Source organism: Papaver somniferum, unplaced genomic scaffold (assembly GCF_003573695.1).
Source record: "Papaver somniferum cultivar HN1 unplaced genomic scaffold, ASM357369v1 unplaced-scaffold_10, whole genome shotgun sequence".
Classification (NCBI taxonomy): Eukaryota; Viridiplantae; Streptophyta; class Magnoliopsida; order Ranunculales; family Papaveraceae; genus Papaver; species Papaver somniferum.
The window spans coordinates 4,166,427-4,186,924 of NW_020618825.1; the positions used below are offsets into that span (position 1 = coordinate 4,166,427).

Genomic DNA, 20,498 nt, shown 5'->3' on the forward strand with positions numbered 1-20,498 from the left:
GAAACTCAGGAATTTCGATGCGGAATGATGATTCCCAACTCCTAGATTCACGCTCACGCCCAGCAAAAGGGTTATCAGTATCATTATCGTCATCGGCATCAGATGAATTGGACTCATCAATAGGTGGATGACGGCGCTCATGTCGTTGTAACAGGGTTGCTACCTGACCGGCGAGCTGCTCAACCGTGCGTGATAGTTCATCGTATCTCGTTCTCTCCATTACCTCCTCAACTAAAGCCTCGCGAGGACCACCCTGACCTCTACCACGAACCATGTTGGAAGGATCGATACCCAGTTTCTGAATACCAAATGGTGTAGAATGTTAGTACTAGAAATCACACAATGAATAAACTTCTCAAAGGAAGAGTTTTCTTTTCTCAAAAATCTGCCGATCTTCCTTACAAACGTGGCCATATATAGGCCTTATGGGATATGCCAATATCTTTTATGATTAATGCTAATAAAGAGGAAATCCTACTAAATATAATATCATGCCAATACTAGCAAGATATCTCTTATTTCCTAACAAAAATAACAAATAGGAAAATATTTAACGGATATTCTTTCGTCGATCCCTTCCTTCCAAGTAGGATTCTGCCATATCTTGCACTACATCACATTCTCAGTGAAAGTTTGCAAGGGAGGTAGAAAGGGTGGTGACAGGAGGAAAGCTGTAGCAAAATCAGTGAAAGTTGGTTTAAGATTCCCAGTTGGAACAATGGCTTGCCTTGTTGAACGGGTTGGATCCGGTGCTCCTGTTTATCTCGCTGCTTTTCTTGAGTATCTCGTGTTGCTGACGTTTTGGAATAAGCTGGGAAATGCTGCAAAAGATAACAAGAAGTCAAGAATCATTCCAAGGCATCTGTTGTTGCCGATGATGAACGATCAAGAGTTGCTGGTGTTTCACTATTGCTAGTGGTGGTGTCATACAAAACATCAATGCTGTTTTGTTGACAAAGAAGGTTGGTAAGGCTGAGAGATCGTTTGCCACCCCGCCGAAATCTCCAGGGAATTAAAGCTTCTAAGAAGGCAGCAGCAGCTTAAGGGTGGCCTCATTCTCGTAGTATTAACACGCGTTTGGGTGGTAAGTAGTAGCGGTAGGGGTATTATATGGAACCAAAATGTAGTGAAAAATTACGTGTTTATTTTGGTAAAAAAAAGTTTATTTTGTTTAAAAAAGAAAATGTTTGGAAAAACCAAATTGTTACTCGCTCACCGAGCGTATTTGCATTTTGTTGGTTTACCAGACACGGAATCCAAAAGAAAGATATTTTCTAATGTACCAGACACATTCACTCAAGACGACTAATTTGTTTCAAAACCCCCTTCTGCACACCGGTGTGTAGTCTACCAGGCAACGGATTCTGAAAAAGGAATCCAATATTATTTCAGTTTTAAAGTAGATTTTGGTGAACTATTAATGTGTAACAGGCCACATGGTAATGTTGGTAAAACATAGTAATGGAGGAAATCAAACGGAGCAAAATAGTGTTTCAGGTTAATTTCGTAGAATGCAATGCACTGTAGGTTTATTATTTTTGTACCTTAGCACTCTCAAGGGTCAATAACGTAACTGCAGGTTAAATGCGTGAGACTGGATTATCTAAGTGCGAGGCTAAGATGCAATCAGCCAATTGAAAAAATATGTAGGACCTCAGTAGTTGAGGAAATCCAGCGGTTTAAAATACAGTATCAAGTTAAGATTTTGGGACGCCGCGCTCCATGGAATCCAACGGTTGAAAATGTAAACGCATGATAAATCAGTGGTACCTGTCATACTGTAATATTTGTTATGAGGAAAGTTGTTATTTTACTTTCCGTTCTGCTCTTCACCTCAGTCGTGGTAGTCGTCGTTTTGCTAGAGACAGAGAGAACGAGAGAGAAAAGAAATATACAGAGTGAGTAATTGGCCCACATAGTCACGTTCTTAGAACTCAGTAGTCAAGGAAATCAAACGGTGCAAAACAGTGCTGCAGGTTAAATGCGTGATACTGTTCGTATCTAAGTCTATCATTCGTTTAGAAATTTTGTTATAAACTTTCTTGCTCTGCTCTCCTCCTCTCCTCTCTGAATTTGTACTGTGGTTTCAATCGTGGTTTGGTTTTGGCTCTGAGTGAGAGAGAGAAAAAAAAAATTACACGGATTGAGAGAGAGATATAGAGGTTTGGGAAGGTAAAGTGAAGCTGTAGAAGAATTTAACAAAGGTATTAAGATTTCCGTTCTTCTATAGATTAGTAGTTTGGCTGTTTAATGTTTATAGAAATTATAGTAGATGCATTATGGATGTTTAATGTACTATCCTGTTTCGTTTCTTTACTCTGTAATATAGCAAAGTATGAGAAATAGAGTTATGGGTTAATTTCTATGGTTTAAAATGAAAGCTTAAGTGTAAATCTCACAATCTTCTGCTTCTTCTCCTGCTTTTATGTTTTTCAAATTGTTTGTGTTTGAAGGAGGGTTTTCTGTTCTGCCTTTATGTTTTGAAAAGGAGAGTTGAGGGTATAGGTTTTGCAGATTTTTTTTAATTTTTTTTCCTCTTCTTCTTCTGTGTTTGAAGCGGTACCAGCTTATGAGTACTGGAATTTCTTCTGTATTGTTAATCCAAGGGTCTTTTTCTGTTTTTTTTTTTCCATTTTTTCTTTAAAGTAATACTACGAGAGAAAGGGTCGTCTATTTCTCGGATTCAAAAAACAAAAAAACCCTATAATGAAAATCTCACTTATGCTAGTATGTATTGTTTATCAGATTATTTACTTCTTTGATTAGGTAACTTAGTAGTAAATTAAATTAGGAAGTATTTTTCAAGTAGATCTGATTTTACTCTGCTCCTTTTGTGTTTGTACTAGTTTAATGTAGACAAAAAAATGGGTTAGATAGAAAAAGAGAACAGAGATTTTGGAATTTTTTGGGTTTTTTGTTATCCTCAAGTGTTTTCTGGAAATTAAATGTTTATTAACTTCATGTTTAATTTATTTTTGAATTTGTTATGTTAATGTTGAGTTTTGTAGAAATAGATTTTAAAATTTCTAGAACTGCGGTTGATTTTATTGGTTAAACTTCAACATAGAAGTCACTAACAAGCTGGTTAGGACAAGATTAGAAAATTGATATAATCCTAAGGGAATTAGAAGTCATCTAGTTCTAAGAAAAGGAAAGACATGTAATAAGGTAATAGGACTAGGAAAAGGAATTCATAGTTCTATATATATATGATCACCAAAGTTGTGGCTGATCATATGAGCAAGATTAGAGCTTGTGTTTAGTTTTGAGAGATTTTCTAAACATCAATAAAGAGAGTTGTCTTTATATAAGCTAAGTTTCATCTTGCAGTTACCATTAATTGGTATCAGGGCGTGTTTCCGAGCCATGGAAAACGAAACCACCATTGTGGGTGCAAAACAGTTCACGCCACCATCAATACAAGTTCCAATCCTCAACGCCACAAACTACACAGAATGAAGGTACTGATGAAAATCTACAAAGTTTGGGAAACAATTGATCCTGGTACATTGGACCCAGACAAAAACAATGTTGCCATTGGATTACTCTTTCAAGCAATACCAGAATGTCTTGTTCTACAAGTTGGTGAACAGGAAACTTCAAAGAAAATTTGGGAAGCAATAAAGGCACGTAATCTCGGAGTTGATCGAGTTAAAGAAGCCCGTCTGCAAACCTTAATTTCTGAATTTGAAAGAGTGAAGATGAAAGACACTGATACTATTGATAGCTTTGCAGGAAAGCTATCATAGATAGCCTCAAAAGCTGCGTCACTTGGACAATCCATTAATGAAGATAAACTGGTAAAGAAGTTTCTCAATAGTTTACCAAGATCCAAGTATATTCATATCATAGCTTCTCTCGAACAAGTCTTAGATTTAAAGAAGACTAGCTATGAAGATATAATTGGAAGATTGAAAGCATATGAAGAGAGAATCCTTGATGAAGAAACAATGGAGAAACTCAAGGAAAACTCTTGTACACAAACTCTTACCAACAAAACTCTGCAACAAGAGGAAGAGGTCGTGAAGAGGTGGTAGAGGAAACAGAGGCCGAGGAAGGGGAGGAAGGTTTAACTCACAAGATAGAACAACAAGTCAGAATGATCAAAACCAAGGGAAAGAAAAGAAGGATAGATCAAACATTATTTGTTACAGATGTGATAAACCAGGACACTTCTCCTCTGTATGCCCTGAAAGAATACAAAAGATGGAAGAAACAAACAAGAATGAAATAAGGGAAGCAGATACAACTCTTTTCATGCACGAAGTTGTATTCTTAAACGAAGGGAAACTAATACCAAAGAACTACAAATCAAAGGATGGAGAAGAAGAAATCTGGTATTTAGATAATGGAGCCAGCAATCACATGACTGGTAAGAGACACTACTTTTCTGAACTCAATGAGAAAATCAAAGGACAAGTGAAGTTTGGGGATGGATCTTCTGTAGAAATTGAAGGGAAAGGATCAATTCTATTTCAGAGCAAGACCGGAGAACATAAGCTTGTCACAAACATCTACTTCATCCCAAACTTACAAAGAAACATTCTAAGTTTAGGACAAGCTACAGAAGTTGGATGTGATGTTAGAATGCGACAAGATTATCTAACAGTGCATGACCCAAGTGGAAGACTTTTAGTTAGAGTCTCACGCTCACAGAATAGACTCTACAAGATAAGTCTCATGATTGGAAGGCCATTGTGTCTGAATAGGAGACTGGAAGATCAGACATGGAAGTGGCACGTAAGGTTAGGACACATAAGTTTCAGAACCTTAAAAACTATGTCTCAGAACGATATGGTTCGAGAGCTACCACAACAAAACGGAGTGGTGGAGAGGAGAAACAGGACTCTAATGGAGATGACAAGAAGTTCTTTAAAGGTTATGCAGGTACCTAATTATCTATGGGGAGAAGCTGTACGACACTTCACATACCTAATAAAAAGGACCTACGAAAGCTCTGAAAGACATGACTCCATATGAAAGTTTGCGAAAGAGAAAACCAAACATAGATCATTTAAGAGTGTTTGGTTGCAAAGCATACGCAAAAGTTGATTATGCAATTCTTAAGAAACAGGATGATCGATCTCAGACTCTTGTGAATCTAGGAATTGAGCCTGGATCCAAAGCTTAAAGATTATTCAATCCAACAACGAAAAGAGTGATAGTGAGTCGAGATGTGGTATTCGATGAAAAAGCAAACTGGAACTGGAAAGAAACTAATGATGGACCAAGTAGGGATCCAGGAATGTTTCACATGAGATGGGGTCAAGTAATTGATGAAGGCGAAGGACCCATAATCATCAATACCAATGGAAACAATGATGTTAATCAAGAAGAAGAAGAGAATAATGAAAACACTGAGAATAACGAAGAAGTAGGAGAAGAAGAAGAAGAGATCGATGAAATAACTCAACCCATTTCACTGCGAAAATCAACAAGACAGATATAAAAGTCACAGTACCTGGAGGAATATGTTCTTCAAGCTGCAGAAGAATGTGAGATTATGCTACTTTCTGTTAATGATGAACCAAGGAATTTTCAGGAAGCAAAGGTCTCGACTAAATGGACACAAGCATGTAGAGAAGAAATTATTTCAATCAACAGAAACAAGACTTGGTTTCTAGTTGATAATCCAGGTGGGGTAAAAGTGATTGGTCTTAAGTGGATCTTCAAAATAAAACGGATGCTGATGGTACTGTCAATAAATACAAAGCAAGGCTTGTAGCTAAAGGATATGTACAAGAATCAGGCATAGATTTTGATGAAGTTTTTGCACCAGTTGCTAGAATTGAAACAATACGCTTATTAATTGCAGAGGCAGCAGCAAACTCATGGGAAATTCACCACTTAGACGTTAAGACAACATTCTTACATGGTGAATTGCGAGAAGATGTGTATGTTGAACAACCAGAAGGTTTTGAAGTAAAAGGACAAGAGCATAAGGTTTATAAGTTATCAGAAGCTCTATATGGTCTAAGACAAGCTCCTCGAGCCTGGAATACAAAGTTAGATCAAATCTTAAGAGAAATCAGATTTGTTAAGTGCTCTAAAGAAACATCAGTATACAGAAGAGAAGAAAAGGGAACGCTTCTTGTGATTGCAGTCTATGTAGATGATCTATTTTTGACTGTCAACTCCCTTAAGGTGATCAATGAGTTCAAGAGAGAAATGTCATCAAAGTTTGAGATGTCAGACCTCGGAAAACTCACTTATTACCTTGGCATAGAAGTCCATCAAGGAGTAGATGAGATTCAGATTAAACAAGAAGCTTATGCAAGGAGAATTCTGAAAGAAGCAGGACTTGAAACTTGTAATCCAACTAAGATACCAATGGAGTTTGGACTTAAAGTTTCAAAGGCACAAGATTATCAACTCAGAAGAGGATTAGAAAGTACTTCATCAAAGCCGTGATTTTCTTCATAAACCACGGGCCTGACTGGTTATTCTACGGGGCTCTGGCTGTTATAATGACACCCTTGTGCTTAATTGCCGGCTGCTGGGATCGTGACTTAACTGGATTCTCAAAAAGTGCAACAGAAGGGTTTGTCTATGTTCTGCTGACAGTGCTGTTCTGGAAAACTGAGACGAGCGCTGCGAACATGATATGCATACTGGATTCGATTATTATATGTATCTGGGCGTTGATGGTGGAGCTCAGAAATACTCCTTTGCATGCTCGAGCAGCGCTACCTAGTGTGGCAAGGGTTACTGTCAGCGCTCTAGCTGCTGGAGATGAAGCCGACGCATGATTACACTTTTCTACAAAATCTTTTATTAGAAGACTTATGTCTGTTATTTATTATTAAGTATTCAAATTATTTAATTTAAATTATGGTTTATTACGGAAAGATATGGATATTATTAAGTATTCTAATTATATGTAAGGATTACTTTAATTATGGTTTATTATTAAATATTCTGATTATTTTAATTATGATTTAAGTATTCTGATTTAAATTATGGTTTATTATGTAAGGATTACTTTAATTATGATTTAAGGATTTATGATATTATTAAGTATTCTGATTTAAATTATGGTTTATTATGTAAGGATTACTTTAATTATGTTATATGTGATTTTGTTTCAATTCCTTCTATCAAAGGTTCTGGTTAAGTTATTTTTTAAAATTCTATACAGATTTTTCATTATTTAGCCCTTGTTCTTAGTGCTGCTATACTAGCTGGTAGAGTTCCTGTATCAACAACAAGAGAAATCAATCTTGAATCAATTCTTTCGCCAATTTAATTTGTTATTTCTCTCGATTTAGGTTTTATCTCCCATAAGTATACGCATGGTGGAGGAGACGGTATAACTAGATGCATAATTTGTGTTGATTCGATGGGGCTTGAGTTGATTAAGGTGCTGCTGTTCATGGGTATGTGCTGGGTTTAAGTTACAGTGAGAGGAATTGGAGAATTGAACCCAAGAAAGTGGCAGAGATGTGTTTGAAATTAGGGTTCTACAGAGATCTCAAGAAGTTAGGTTTGATCAATTTGAGTTGAGAAGGATGAACTGCTGCTGATAATTAGGTCAAGGAAATTGAGGAATTGGTTGGAGACTTGGAAGATGGTGGAAACTGTTATTGGTGTTTGTGCTGGAGGGTTTGAGTCAAGAAATGGAGTTTCAAAGCTTGTACAGATGGAGAAGACATGGGTTGCTCTCAGATTTAAAATGGTGGTGCTGTTGTTATGGGTTCAGTTGAAGCTGCTGCAAGCCATGGTCTTGATACAAGAGTTAGGAGGTGCACAACAGAATTTGCTGGAGTTTGAATGAATTAGTATGGCAGTGACAGTGTTTGGGTTACTGCTTCATGGGTTAATTGGTGGTATGTGATACAGAGAATCTGGTGGAGAGTTTGTAGTTAGTTTAGTACGATTTAGCAAAGAGGAATTGTGATAGTTTAGTATTGTTCTCTAGTGAAAGAGGTATTGGACACAATGTGGCTGATGGTTAGTGATAATACTTTTTAGTTCGATGTAAATTGAGAAGATTCATTTCTTAGTGTTGCAGTTGCTGCGTTCTTGTAGATCCCCAAAAGATTTGGGGATGAAAGAATTACTCACTCATTGCCTGGAAGTAACGATGCACTGCTATAACATAGGATTTATGATATTTTTGTTACACTCAAATTTTACCATAGATTCGTTCGATGCTTTTGTGATTTTATAGAACTCTTGATAGTTTTTGATATTTTGTGTGCTTTTAGTTGTTGTAAATTTGTTTGGTCTTTTGGTATTCTTTGGACTACTTTGAGCTAAATTTTCATGTTAATGTTGATGATTACTTTTGATGAAACTGCTGACGGTGATGCTGCAGGAGTTTGTTATAATGGAGCAATATGAAGTGCTGGAACAGATTGGACAGGGGCTTTTGGTTCTGCACTTCTTGTGAGGCATAAGCATGAAAAGAAGAAGTAAGGACTAGCCTTGAAGTTTCATTGATGTGTTACTGTCCTAGCTATTGTTGTTACCAGATCTTCAGGTCCTGTTTTTGGACACATGTGAAGGTGCGAAGAAAAGAAGGAAAACGAACTTCTGGAACGCCTTTTATTATGTTGACATCAACATACCATCGCTTATGATTTTATCACCTTGAACAGTTAGCAATTTAAGGACCATGGAGGGATATTTCATCCATTGAGTTTTTAATCATCAGTTTTAGTAACCGGTCTTTAATCATCAATTCTTTTTTTTGTTGACGTCTTTACAGGGACAATGCAGACATTATATTCAAGCCACATAGAGCTCTTTCTAACTGGGGGATATAAAAATGGAAGCTGAGCACAAAGAGATTGAATCCTCCCAAATCAGGACACACACTAATGGAGCTAATGGGGCCATTTCTGACATTAAGTACCTAAAAGACCGAGCAACTACAGGTAAATATAAACCTGAAAACTGAAATCATACCTTAAACTTCTTCAACCATGCATGTAAACTGGTACTGGAGTTAGCATGTGATCAAGTTTTGTTTTCTTATACTATAGTATTATTCTATTGTTTCCTAACTTCAACTTTCAAGTTTGAAGTTGGTATTGATCTTTGAATCCCGAATTTCTCCAGATCCACGTCATTGTTCATTTTCTTCTAAATTTGGACAAAGTTGGTTACAATCTGGCTTCGGCTTTTTTTTTTCTAGTTTAAGTAATTTTCCACAACATAAAGGCATGATCTCCTAGTTATTACATAAAGAATTAATTGGATTTTTATCAAGAAACCTGACATATTCTCGGATGTATTGGTTCATGTGGGTATGTTGACTTGGAAGACCATGCATTTGCAATAAGCTTACAGAGGCGCATTTTCACATTGGAGCAAAACTTGAACTGAGACAAGGGTTCTAAATGGTACTTGCAGTTGCTGGATCTGGGTGCTGCATAGGAAGGAGTCTTTTATTTATTTTTTGTAAATCATAATGGGAATGAGTCAATGGATTGCATTTGATCCTTAGAGGTGCTAAGTTTAGGCTTACATTGCGTTCATGACAAAAGCATAGTAGGCATTATTAGGTTAATCACATCTCAACTGTCTTAATATCCTGCATGCTAAAGATAATCTAATAGAAAAAACGCACTACTGTAATTATTCTTAATGATGTTTGGTTGCTGTTTGCACAGCTTAATGACTCGCTAACTGAATATTATTCCCATTGTCCAGAGCAATAATTTTTGGAGTTATCCCAAGCTTACTTTCCATATGAGAATTTGATTGTTGGCTTTCGGCTAGAGTGTTATTAGTTTCCTACTGTAGTATATTACTGTTAATGGTATGAATGAAGACAAATTTTACTGAACTCTGCCTCGGTAATAAACTAACAAAAACTTGTGCCATCGTTCCCAAATTTGACGGCTTGTTAAACGTTCATTGTCCTTTCATTTATTGTAAGTTTGTAATATGTAAGAATGATGGCTTTGCTTCCCAAGTCCTTATGCAGACCTGTTTTGGCAGGCGTTCATACTTTGTAGCACTCGATCGCTGAAGAAGATTAACTTGTTTTTAGGCCCAACTACAACTCTGGCAAGGTATCAACCCTGTCATTCTTGGAGATTATACCTGCAACAAAAGCAATTGCTTCATTTAAGCTGCCCACTACAATTCTGGCAAGGTACCAAGTTAAATTTCTTAAATAAAATTGCGTGCGCAAAATCTATTTGTGATAGTTATTATCTGATATACTACATCTGTCATGTATTTTTGTTCTGCTGTATGCAGAGGTATAATACTTCCATGATCATGCGACCGTCACATCAGCTGTTGGCCTGAACCAGACCCATACACTTGATGTTATAGCAACAGTGGGTTTTCATAGCTTCAATTTTGGTGCATAGGCTGGTTGTAACTTTGAAAAACTACAATGCTAATTAGTCATGAATAATCCATACTATAAAGCTTCAATTATTTTGTAAGTCTTCCAACTTCAAGCAACCATAACAAATACGGTTTTGGTTATTGGATTATGGGAATGTTTTACTCTGTAGCACTTTGCATGACCCTTTCTTTGGTTTTTATTTTTAGGTCTGATAAGGGACATACTATAACTGCCTCATATGTGCCGTCTTGATACTTTGAAGAGGACTTCTGGTGTGGCAGAGGTCTGCAGGAAGTTCTCCACTAATGAGAACACCATCATAGTAGGAGGTTTGTATGCAGTTGATCCATTAACATCTGCAAAGTACAGGCTCAGCGACCGGGGGAAGTTTGCTGCTCTCATGCAACACGAGCTCAAAGTCAAGTCCTCTTGACACTCTCTGGTGAGTTTGAAACCAAGGCCTTGGATAAGGCTCCCAGGTTCAGATTGTCCCTTGCTCTCAAGCCTTGAGTGATCGTCTTCTGAATATTAGTTTTCTGGAAGTGATCTTACGCTGCTGGGATTTGTTGACCTTCTCTATTGTTTGTGATCTATTATGAATACTGATTTATTGTAAAGAAGTGAATTCCATTTTGAGGAAGAAAATTTATATATAAAAATTCATATTGGATATATTGTGATTTTTTTTTTTTTTAAATCTCGAAATATTTTGACAACGATTTATCAGTGTTGTTGAGACAACATCTTACAATGGAAAGAAGCTGTTGTCATTGGGTCATGTATAACAGCGTTTCTTGCAATGGAGAATAGCTGTTGTCGAAGCCATGAAACTTTCAACAGCCCCCCCATCCAACAACGTCTGGAAAAACAATGTCATACAGTTTCGACAACGGTTTCTCCGTGTTGTCAAAGGACGCTTTTCTTGTAGTGGCGATCAAGCTCTACTGTTTTGGTTTCATAGTAAAGAAGTCCAGAATCTAGTAAGCAAGAGAAATAGAAACCACTTCAGATCTAAATGTGGCATTCTAAAAGCTCATTGAATACCTGCACAATTTTTATGAGCTGTTTGAAAACAAAGAGGAAAAGAACTAATACCAAGAACATAGGGAGACTTGCCCAATGCTTTAGACTTGTTGAGACTTCAATTCAAACAGAAGGAACTATCAAGAGCCATTACATGGTTCAAGAGATCGTTAGCAAGTTTCTAATTTTTTACAGGAGTTACAAAAAGTTTCATCCAAGAAAAAAAAAATTGCGGAGTATCTGTTGGATAAATATCCACCATCTGTCATTCAACCTAGAGTGGGACTAAAGTAACCTCCCTGTAAGAAAAGAGTGAAACAAATTAGAATATCTCCAACAATATGAGAGAAATCACAAGAGCAACTTGGGTCAAAGAAGACCTCAATCCAAATTTTACGAGAACTGAAACCTGGGAGTATTATGACTGTCTCTCTATTTAAGAAACACAGTAGATCCTATCTAGACCCGTGTTGGAGGTGAACCTACATGCTTTATCGTGTGAAACCATGCGGTGCGAAGGGGTTCAAAACCATGTATGGCAAAAAATAAGAGGTTTATAATTATTTATCAGCTTTAACAGGCAGGAAGTTTAACCAAATCAACGATAACTGGGAAGGTCAGACTTTACCATCGTAACCACACATGCATTGAAGGAACCCTTTTGACTTGGCTAAAAGTAAAAATAAAGTATTGAAGCAACCCTATCCCAATCACTCCTGATTACAGTTCGAGAGTTTTAACTTCGTTGTATTGATGGTTAAAGGTTATCTAACCAACATATAGCAGTTCAGTTCCAATCTCCAACCAAGCAAGACAGGTACAGGTTATACATATAAACTTGCTAAGCAGGAATGCTAGAAGTAATAAGCAAAAAAGTACAACTCATAAAAAATAATGGAATCTAACCTGAATGCATCTTCAAGCTCTTTGTTTAGGATCCACTTTCAAACCTTTGAAAAAGGCACCAGCTGCATCATCAAGCCTCTGCAGCAAATGCAACACAGATTATCAAAAAAAAGATTTCCTTGCAATACAAACAAGACTAAGGAAAAATTGGCGGATATGTACATTTAGAGGTTTGAGTGCTACGCCTGCCTTATAAAACGCCTTGGGCCAGTCTGGCCTTTCCCACACACATTGAGTAACATCTTCCAAAGCAAGATCTCCTTTATTTAAAAAGAGCATAGCACAAACTCCTGTTGGGTACGACCATCACTGCATCATGGTTCATAGTCGAGGGCCTGAAAAACAAACCAGTAGAGCGATCAACCCATTTTGGGGAAAAAGAACAAATGACAGTTTGAAATACAGTTTAAGAGCGAAAATATCTGTAAAATTAATTTCCATGCTTGAGAAAATGCGAAGACAACATGGAAACTGTGGATATAGGTGGTGTCCCGTTCTAAGTCTACTGCAACAGTAACATGTGCCTGCATAACAATTACACCAAGTAACTATTTTAAAACATCAAAAACAGCTGAGATGAACAGTTAAGTTTCAGATGAGAATGGGCCTAGGTGATGAAGATGTAAGAGGAACAGGGAAGCGTTCTCTCTTGTGAAAAACTGTGTGGTTGGGACTTAAAAATGCCCAGGTTCTGAAACTTGAACGTCAATTTTGAAATAAGTAGAAGGGGAACTGCATTGAAATAAAATCTACGTACCGACAAAAGAAGAAATGAAGGCTTGAACACGATTTCTTTCCTAGATCATGGTTTGACAGAGGCACATTACTAGTATAAACGCAGATGTTCCCGGATATTCCCCAATGATCCAAATTGTACCACATATAGTGTGGATGCTTAAACATCAATACATACGTGGAAGGTGTAAGGGTTCTTATTTCACCTTCCACTTAATAGCTATCAATTAAATTAAATTTCATTTATACACTTTGCCTTATAGCGTTTTTGATTAAGAAAAAGATAGCTGTGAGTACCAATATACTGCCAGACAATACTCCTTATGGTATGCAATTGTGCCCTTTATTTTGCCTCAAGAGGACTCTCCTTTACTTTACTAGTATACTGTAAATCAATACATTCACCTGAAACGTTTCTATAAACATACATGTATTAGCTCCACTGCATGACAGTTGAATCCGGCTAAACACAAACAAAAATAACCACTATGAAATGATAGGAATGTCCATGGTATGGCAAACATACTACAAAGCTAATATCGATCCAGAAACTTAAGTAATAGTTGATTTAAAGTATACCAGTGAACAGATAGTAATGTCATTTTGGTCCAAAAATGTCCAGATACTATTCAAGACCTTGAAAGAAAAATAAATATTTCAATTACCTTTTTTCGAACTTCTTAGAATTTACATGCTTCATTATTCCATTTACGCTCCAGTCAACATATGAGGGAAGTCACAGGAAGAAGAATCTCAACACCTCGATGATTACCGTCAATAGCTCCTATTGGCTTTAGTCCTTGCTGTGACAAGAAAAATAACCTTTCATGAGCCACACAAACATAGGTGATATCAACGAACACCTCATAGTGTACCACTACCACCGCTTCTATTCTTAATAAGAAAATCCGATAAAAACTAGACAGAGGATCAAGAAAGTTGAGCCTTTCTAACACAAGGATGCAGTAATCAAGAAAATCCCTTTGATCGTTCAAATCAAAGCGGCCCATGGATCTTTATTAAAATTCGAACGAGAAACCCATCAAGTACCAATAAAACAACTCACTAAATAAATAGGGACCAGAAGTATAAATAGCTTACTAAATTTGTAACCTTGGGATCTGCACCAGCTTCAACCAGGAGTTTGATGATTTATGTCGCCCCATTACTATAATTGTAATATACGGATTTGCACCAGCTTCGAGCAGATCCTTGATCATGTTGCGCCAACTTCAGAGGCAAGTAGCAGAGCTTTTACTCCATCTGGTCCACCATTTGGATCAGCACCTGCCTACAGAGATGGCAAAAAATTTAAAAATTAAAGTTGTATTAGGTACATTTACAAACCTAAAATTGGCAAACAAGCATACTATTGAGGCACCCTACAACTGCAAGCAATCACTAAACAATACTTGGATACGCATTATTGATGAAAGCACCATCACCGCTTGTACACACTCCCTAAAGACCCACTCAAAAGAAATGGAACCAAGATAAACATGGAAAGTCATCCTAATATGCATCAAGAAATCAAGAAGAAGAAGTATAGCTTGAATGGATAAAAATGGAGAACATTTACACTAACTGTACATACTTCGAAAAGTAACAGTCTGAAGCATACAAACCATTACAAAAAAAAATGTTAATAGTCCAAAAAGAATGTAGCAAAATATTCTACCTTTAGTAATTGCTCCCCGCATTGCCAAGATTGGAACTGATAGATACCCGAAGTGGAGTAAATGTATCATGGAAGACCAAATTAGGCTGCAGAGGTAATACAAAAAGGTAGATTCAGTGATCCCCATGCTTCAAGGGAGGAAAAAAAAGGAGAAACGGTGGCGACAAAAGGAATGATTCTATTTTATTATTGCTTTCACGCGACAAGAATGTACGTAGCGAGGAGGTGTACTGTGATCACAATGGATTCTAACAGCTATGAAAGGCATAATCTTATGAAATAACACTAGGCAAAGATACAACTCAACAGCGATAGTAAGTGTAAGCTTTTAGTTATACCAAAAGAGCTTACTACACAGCTATTGTGTATATGGATTTAGCTTAAACTCGTTCTAATTCAGAATTAAAAATAAACATATGTGGTAATCAAGCAGTTCACATCTAATCAGGATAACATTTAGGTTACCATTAAGATATCACTCAATTATTCATTATACAGAAAACCACTCCTCTAAATGCTACTCACATTAGCACGTGATCCAGAAGAACTTTAACAGTATCGTGTTCGCCAGCGCTGGAAGCATGATGTAGTGGTGCGCCAAAATCATCTGGGACATTCACACTAATACCCTTTGAGAGTAACAAGGGTATGACATCTTCATACCCTGCAACAAAATGAAAACATCAGGACCTCATTTAGGCTGTGCTATATTTCCGTTTAAATAATTATAAAGCCGGCAACAAGGTCACAAATGCATCAGCAAATGTTGCGCCGATAGCCTGATAAGAGAAGTTATGCTTAAGATGCCGCTATAAATAAGCACGAAAACTAACAAGTCACGCCAGCAGAGAAACGCCATTGAGCTCGATGAATGTTAAAAAATTGGTATTACCATCTCACTACTGCCATGTTACTTATGAATATCTATTTTGTTAAAATAAATAGACATAAGAAATAAACTTATTAACAATGTCTAATTTTACCCTGATGTATCTGGTGATAAGAGAAGAGTGACCTCGAGCATTTAACAAAGCTGCTAAGCTTTTTGAGGCAATTTCAAACACATTCTCAGAGAGTCCGTTGGTTGACATTATCATCTCTAATTGTGCCTGCACACAAGCATTTGAAAAAATACTGTAAACAAGCAGTAATAGAAACCTATGGTTCTGCTAGAAAGGGAATTCGTCCCCTCCTGACTAATGAAACTTTTAGAAGCAGTAATGGTAACCCAAGGACCATTAACAAATGGGTTATTTTATAAGCTCATGTCAGTATAAGAATGTCCTCTGATAGATGAAAATTAATTACCTTAGGAAGCGCCCGTCTAGTCTCATCATAACACCTCCACCTCGAGAAGGAAGACACCATACGGAAGGCAACCTACAATTTATGCCAGAAAGAAAGAAGAATGAAGATAAAAAAGAAAACTAATCTTAATATTCTGTGGTGGGTGGGAGGTGAAGGGAGGGGGTGTGTTTTGCAGAAGACCAAACCTGGGGGTTTATTTTGTCTAGTTGCACTACAATCTCTCCCAAGAATTTATAGCCTAAACCATCCTCTGCATGGAAATTAACTAGTGACCCACAGAATCCTCCAATGAGTGAGTACACCTGGATACGGTTAAAAAACAACAACTCAATGAACTAGACATTATAATTTTTCAAACGCAGGTTCCTACTCACACTTAGCGCAAGTGGGAGAACGGTACGATGCTTTAGCATCTGAGTCTACGATCCACCAAAAAGAATATGCAAGTGTATTTGTATGTATATTGAGTCCACAATGTGACTTCACTGTCGATCAGGCTACTTTACCTTGTTTGGATTGCATAAGTCAAAGCCAGGATGCTGCAGTAGCTTGCGGACATTTTCAACATTTCCAGGAATGTCTGACATTTTTAACAGCCTAACTTGATCAAATACCTATTTACCAATAGAACAAACCTAAATAGATGAAGTAGTAAAGGACAGATACTCACTAAATAGTCATGTTTCCACTTACCATAGAAATCAGCAAGAACATCATCAGGGGTTTTGCAAGGGTTTTGGACAAGGCTGCTAGAGCTGCAAACTGGTCGGTCATATTTTTACAGTCCTGTACTCATTCAAGCAAGTTCGGTGATCTGGGCATCCTCAAGAGAGGCTAGATAGGCTGTACGAGAAGACAAGAATATATGAAATCAAAAGGTGTAAATAAAGAACATCAATGGCTCATATAGAGTCATATATAGAGATATTCTTCTTCCCTAAATAAAACAAATACAGAAAGATTCTCACCAAGGGCGATGTTCTCCAAAGCGCGTCTTGACATATTCGAATGATCGAAGACCTATGGATCAGAGCTTCTATTGTTTTCAATCTAGTAAATATAATTGTAACTTAGGTTCTGGACTGGTCAAGAAAAGAGATGTAGTTGTTACAAGTCTTGCCGTCCTGAGAAATTCTGCTTTGAGTTCCGAAGCAAGATGCTTCCTGATAAAAGATCCAACAGCGTGAACAGCATCAGGATCATCAATCTCCATCATGTCCATGGTATCCCCTAACCAGGGCAGAGTAATTGCCTTAGCAATGAATTCATAGAAATTTGTTAAAAGCAAAGGTAAGATGAGCTATCCAGATAATTGTACAAAATTTCATTATATCGTTTTTTACTTACTTTATCCAAGCTAATGTCAGATAGTACGCTTCTGAACCCATGCACATAATCTGCTTTCAGAGCCAATGGTTTGCTTTGCTAGAAATCAGCAACCAAGCTAAGCATCAAATTTCTAGCCAACACTTGCCCCGCCTCCCAACTGAAAGTATGAGTTACCCACTACATTAAGCTTCATCAGAGTCAGAACCAACTACAGCAAGCTAAAGAAAGAAAGAATCAATACCGATTAAACTCATCTGAATCATGAGCAAGTAGAAAAAAAAAGATCACTATCAGTAAGATCAGAGTCAAGATGAATAGGAGCGCTGTATCCCCGCGAGAGAGATGGAACTGGGCGTTCACAAATTCTTCTTCCTACTGCTAGCACCAAAAAAGTAACATTACGCGCCAATAAAATAATAGAAACACATAAATCAAATTGAACTTAGAATTTCAACCCAATCGAACCTGATTTTGAGAACTAGGGACAGGTCAAATTGTAACTTCAATATAGTTTTAACCCACAAATGCAAGGAGAAATCAATATTCGAAGAGAAAAAAAAAATTCTATTCGTTTATTCGATACATCCATTATCTTACTTCTTTGTTCCTCATGAAACTGAATCTATGGGTATGATGTACAGTATGAGGAAGGGGGGTAAAATAAGATTTTTACCAAAGGATGAACTTGTCCAGGTTACCCCCTCTCCCATGTAAAAAAATTAAATCAATCACAAAGTGTCCAAATAACACATTTGGAAAGTTACCAGATCAGTTAAAACCTGCCTTTCATAGCGACATGATGCAGAGGACTTTTATTTGAATCATCTACTATTTCAGGATTGGCACCCATTTCAAGAAGATACTGCACAGCAGCCAAATGCCCTTCTACGGCTGCATAGAGTAGGGGAGTTTCACCTGCAAAACACATTACCACTAAGTGTATAATTACACACTCTCGTGATTACCGTTTCTAAGAAAACCAACTTTAAAGTTAGTCAGTACTAAAGCTCCAGAAGCCAAAATGAACATAGTATGGTCATATACTTGCACCGTCTTTCTTACCATTAACCCACTCAGCAATCTGTTAAAGGCGGACCTACTACTCAATCTAAAATATCCATCTCCTTTTGATTGCATCCATAAACAAGAAAAGAAAAACAGAACAGCACCAAACATTAAAAACGAACATGGATCCATTTATTCAGTTTTAAGCTAATCATCTTTAATTTCAATTACTACTAAAGCTTCAGCGGTCATAATCAATAAATTTGGTCACACGGTGAAGGTGAAATACCCACACCAACAAAGTCATTCATCAAACGTCAATGTCTTTGTCAACATCTAATATCCAAACTAAAAAACACCCTCACATTTTCATTATGGCAATAGTCAAATGTTCACTACCGCTTGAATATCATATAATTATCATTTACATAAAAAAAAAACTAAAATTACAATTACATCAATTGAAAACCCACAATTTCCAATTCTTAAAACCCTAACAGAGATGTAAAGAGGGGAAATCAGAAAAATCAAGCATACAAGTTCGAATAAAAATAACTAATCAACACCTTAAATCATGAAACCTAATGAAATAAGACAATTAAATGTATACCTAATGCAGCTTTGACATCATTATAAAATTTCAATTCCTCAATCTGCAGCTGCATATTCCGATGATCCAAAACAAGGCTAAGAGGGTACGGACTTGCAGTTGTAATCTTCCTTCAGCTGCTGAACTGCTGTAATCGAGCTTTGACAGAGAACGTGATCTTTTGAGAGAACAAAACAACCCTTCTTCGTTACAGCTGAAAGAAGATTGGTTGAGTTCATCGATGGTGAGAGAAGAAGGATTTCACCTCGGGAAATGAGGAGAAGCAAAAAGGAGGAGACGAGGGTTTTACTTTTAAAAAAAGCCACGCTAGTCTATGAACTGAACGTCGGGGTGAGTCATGGCGTATAAACACCCCCACACATCATGTTGTTTTGCTTCAATTTCAACCCCTCAAAATCTGTACAAACAGAGACTCAGAAATACTATTTCGAATTTGGAAGGATTCAAATTTTTTGAATTATCTAACTCCTTTAAAACCCTAAATTATATGGGCTCCTACCATGCACCGTGACCCTCACCCTCCCCTTCTTAAATTGCTTAGAAATTCTTTCTTTTCGCACCATGTCATTCCTAAACAAAGAAACTAAAAAGATTCTCTCTTTTTCTTTCCTCTTTTTTTCCACGAGCAAATCCTAACTTTTTTTTCTCCGGCCGTTTTTTTGTTTTCCTCTCTATTTCTTCTTCAATTTGTTGGCGCAATGCGGAATTGTGATGGATTTATGGAAATGATTTTAGGAAATGAGAGGTTGGTTAATTGGAAAGTGAGGCTTTGACTTTGATTAATATGAAAATGAAAATATTATAAGAGGCTTGTGTAGCACCTTTGGCTTACACTAGTTGTTTACAAAGAGACACTTTGGCTCTTACTAACTAGCTCTCACTCTTAGTAGCTCTCAACTCACTTGAGGTTTTGATTGATTCCAAATGATCCCATCGTCTCCAATTTATAGGTGTTACTAACCAACTACTTATACCTCTAGATAGTTCTAGAGTGACCTACTAACACCAACTAATCAGACTATTCTAGAGAAAGAATTCTCTAGATACTCTTTTAGTAGTTATGAAGATTAGAAGAGTCTAGATATGTCTAGACTGGGCCTATCATGAAGATAAGCCCATGGGAGTTTATCACCTTAGTTAGTTATCTAAATTTACCCATCATAAATTATCAAATATTTTTAACACCCCCTCTTAATTTGTGATGTTAAGCTTTTCTCTGAAATGATTGAGTTTATCCACGGTGACAGCTTTCGTGTAAATGTCAGCATTCTGTTCTTGTGTTGGACAGAATTGAAGCTCGATTTCCTTGTTTTCTACCATCTCTCTGATGAAGTGATGTCGTAGCTCTATATGCTTCGTCCGTCTGTGGAAGAATGGATTTTTTGTCATTGCAATTGTAGACATATTGTCACAATCGATAGTTGTCGTCTTCTTTTGTTTTTGTTGTAAGTCGGTCATTATTCTTCTCAACCATACTGCTTCACATGCTGCACTTGTTTATGCTATGTACTCTGCTTCGGCTGACGATAGTGCCACCGTGCTGTGCTTTTTAGAACTCCAAGAGATAACTTTTGTGCCCATACAAAAAACATAGC

The 20,498-nt window shown here is 37.0% G+C and overlaps 1 protein-coding gene, 2 long non-coding RNA genes and 1 pseudogene across 8 annotated transcripts; 2 read left to right on the forward strand and 2 right to left on the reverse strand.

Annotated features, from left to right (window-relative positions):
- The first annotated feature begins 342 nt into the window (after positions 1 to 342).
- Positions 343 to 916, forward strand: LOC113326173 (protein H2A.5-like). The gene is made up of 2 exons (XM_026573949.1): positions 343 to 406; positions 627 to 916. Exons 1-2 carry the CDS (start codon positions 343 to 345, stop codon positions 914 to 916), a joined length of 354 nt encoding a protein of 117 aa, XP_026429734.1.
- Positions 917 to 8,770: 7,854 nt separating this feature from the next.
- Positions 8,771 to 10,944, forward strand: LOC113326174 (annotated as a pseudogene).
- A 414-nt stretch (positions 10,945 to 11,358) lies between these two features.
- LOC113326932 lies at positions 11,359 to 15,268 on the reverse strand. Of its 5 annotated transcripts, none has more exons than XR_003348617.1 (8): positions 15,177 to 15,268; positions 14,652 to 14,737; positions 14,075 to 14,264; positions 13,639 to 13,776; positions 13,271 to 13,389; positions 12,401 to 12,762; positions 12,239 to 12,316; positions 11,359 to 11,631 (listed from the first exon to the last, which is right to left on the reverse strand). It is a non-coding gene; the product is annotated as an uncharacterized LOC113326932 (long non-coding RNA). The 5 variants fall into 5 exon arrangements; XR_003348615.1 differs by having other exon boundaries at positions 12,996 to 13,389; XR_003348614.1 differs by having other exon boundaries at positions 12,401 to 13,389; positions 14,087 to 14,264.
- Positions 15,269 to 16,141: 873 nt separating this feature from the next.
- On the reverse strand, positions 16,142 to 19,535 carry LOC113326931. 2 transcript variants are annotated; one of them, XR_003348612.1, is made up of 8 exons: positions 18,904 to 19,535; positions 18,053 to 18,203; positions 17,530 to 17,663; positions 17,307 to 17,445; positions 17,071 to 17,189; positions 16,928 to 16,979; positions 16,653 to 16,802; positions 16,142 to 16,261 (listed from the first exon to the last, which is right to left on the reverse strand). It is a non-coding gene; the product is annotated as an uncharacterized LOC113326931 (long non-coding RNA). The 2 variants fall into 2 exon arrangements; XR_003348611.1 differs by lacking the exons at positions 16,142 to 16,261; positions 16,653 to 16,802 and having other exon boundaries at positions 16,934 to 17,189; positions 18,904 to 19,519.
- Between the last annotated feature and the right edge of the window lie 963 nt (positions 19,536 to 20,498).

Coding starts and splice junctions, on each gene's coding strand:
- LOC113326173 (XM_026573949.1), top strand. CDS start 343: ATGAATAAACTTCTCAAAGGAAGAGTTTTCTTTTCTCAAAAATCTGCC. Junction 407..626: donor TGCCGATCTTCCTTACAAAC/GTGGCCATATAT, acceptor TCACATTCTCAG/TGAAAGTTTGCAAGGGAGGT.